Source organism: Mandrillus leucophaeus, unplaced genomic scaffold, assembly GCF_000951045.1.
Source record: "Mandrillus leucophaeus isolate KB7577 unplaced genomic scaffold, Mleu.le_1.0 Scaffold440, whole genome shotgun sequence".
Taxonomy (NCBI): domain Eukaryota; kingdom Metazoa; phylum Chordata; class Mammalia; order Primates; family Cercopithecidae; genus Mandrillus; species Mandrillus leucophaeus.
Window position 1 is genome coordinate 1,053,299 of NW_012104699.1, and position 1,159 is coordinate 1,054,457.

The 1,159-nt window shown below is 50.9% G+C and overlaps 1 protein-coding gene across 5 annotated transcripts in view; it reads right to left on the bottom strand.

The window, feature by feature from the left end:
- The window catches only part of CNN1 (calponin 1, basic, smooth muscle), a 19,074-nt gene that overhangs the window by 1,528 nt on the left and 16,387 nt on the right, over nt 1-1,159 (bottom strand). For all 5 annotated transcript variants that reach the window (XM_011994059.1, XM_011994060.1, XM_011994061.1 and 2 more), the window contains one exon: nt 1,013-1,123. In XM_011994059.1, the coding sequence (XP_011849449.1) occupies nt 1,013-1,123 (111 nt within the window). The remainder of the gene's footprint in view (nt 1-1,012; nt 1,124-1,159) is intronic.

The following is a 1,159-nucleotide window of genomic DNA, read 5'->3' on the forward strand; positions in this document are numbered from 1 at the left end:
GTTGGCCAGGCTGGTCTCGAACTCCTGACCTCAGGTGATCCAGCCGCCTCAACCTCCCAAAGTGCTGGGATTACAGGGGTAAGCCACTGCACCCAGCCCATTTTTTATTTTATTTTTACATTTTACTTTGTTCTATTTTTTTGTTTTCTTTTATTTTATTTGAGACAGCATCTCATTTGTTCCCAAGTTCAAGCAATTTTCCTGCCTCAGCCTCCCGGGTAGCTGGGACTACAGGCATGCACCACCACGCTGGCTAATTTTTGTATTTTTGGTAGAGACAGGGTTCCACCATGTTGGCCAAGCTGGCCTCGAACTCCTGACTTCAAGTGATCCTTCCGCCTTGGCCTCGCAAAGTGCTAGGATTACAGGTGTGAGCCACCACACCCGGCTCATTTTCATTTTTTAGAGACAGGGTCTCACTCTGTCGCCCAGGCTGGAGTCCAGTGATGCAATCATTGTAACCTTGAATGCTCAAGTGATTCTCCCCCTTCAGCCTCCCAAGTAGCTGGGACCACCGGCAGACACCACTACATTTGGCTAAACTCTTAAATTTGTTGTAGAGGTGGTGGTGCCCAGGCTGGTCTGAAACACCTGACCTCAAGTAATCCTCCTGCCTCAGCCTCCCAAAGTGCTGGAATTACAGGTGTGAGCCACTCCACCCTGCCTGAGGCACCATTTCGAGACTGGAAACTGAGGCCCAGAGTGGGCCTATCACATGACTGACTTCTAGCATTCAAGTCCCAGCCTGCCACGCATCAGCTGGAAGATCTAGGCAAAAGCGAGCCAGCTTCTCCAAGCCTCAGTGTTCTCATCTGTGGAAAGGGTATGGTGAGAACAAGTACCTCTCTGCTAGGGTTGTTGGCAGAGTGAGTTTGTGAATGGAAGGTGCAGATAAGCACACTACCCGACCTATAGTATACTTAATGCCAAATATCCTGTCCCCAAAAGCCTTCAGACACCAGGATGCGCTCCTGGCTTCTATAACCTCTGCTGAGTGAGGACAGGGCAGTACCTGCAACCCGATGATGTTCCGCCCTTCTCTTAGCTTCTCCGGCTCGAATTTCCGCTCCTGCTTCTCTGCGTACTTCACCCCCACATTCACCTTGTTTCCTTTCGTCTTGGCCTGGGTGGGGCAGGGAAAACAGGGACTGACGAGGGG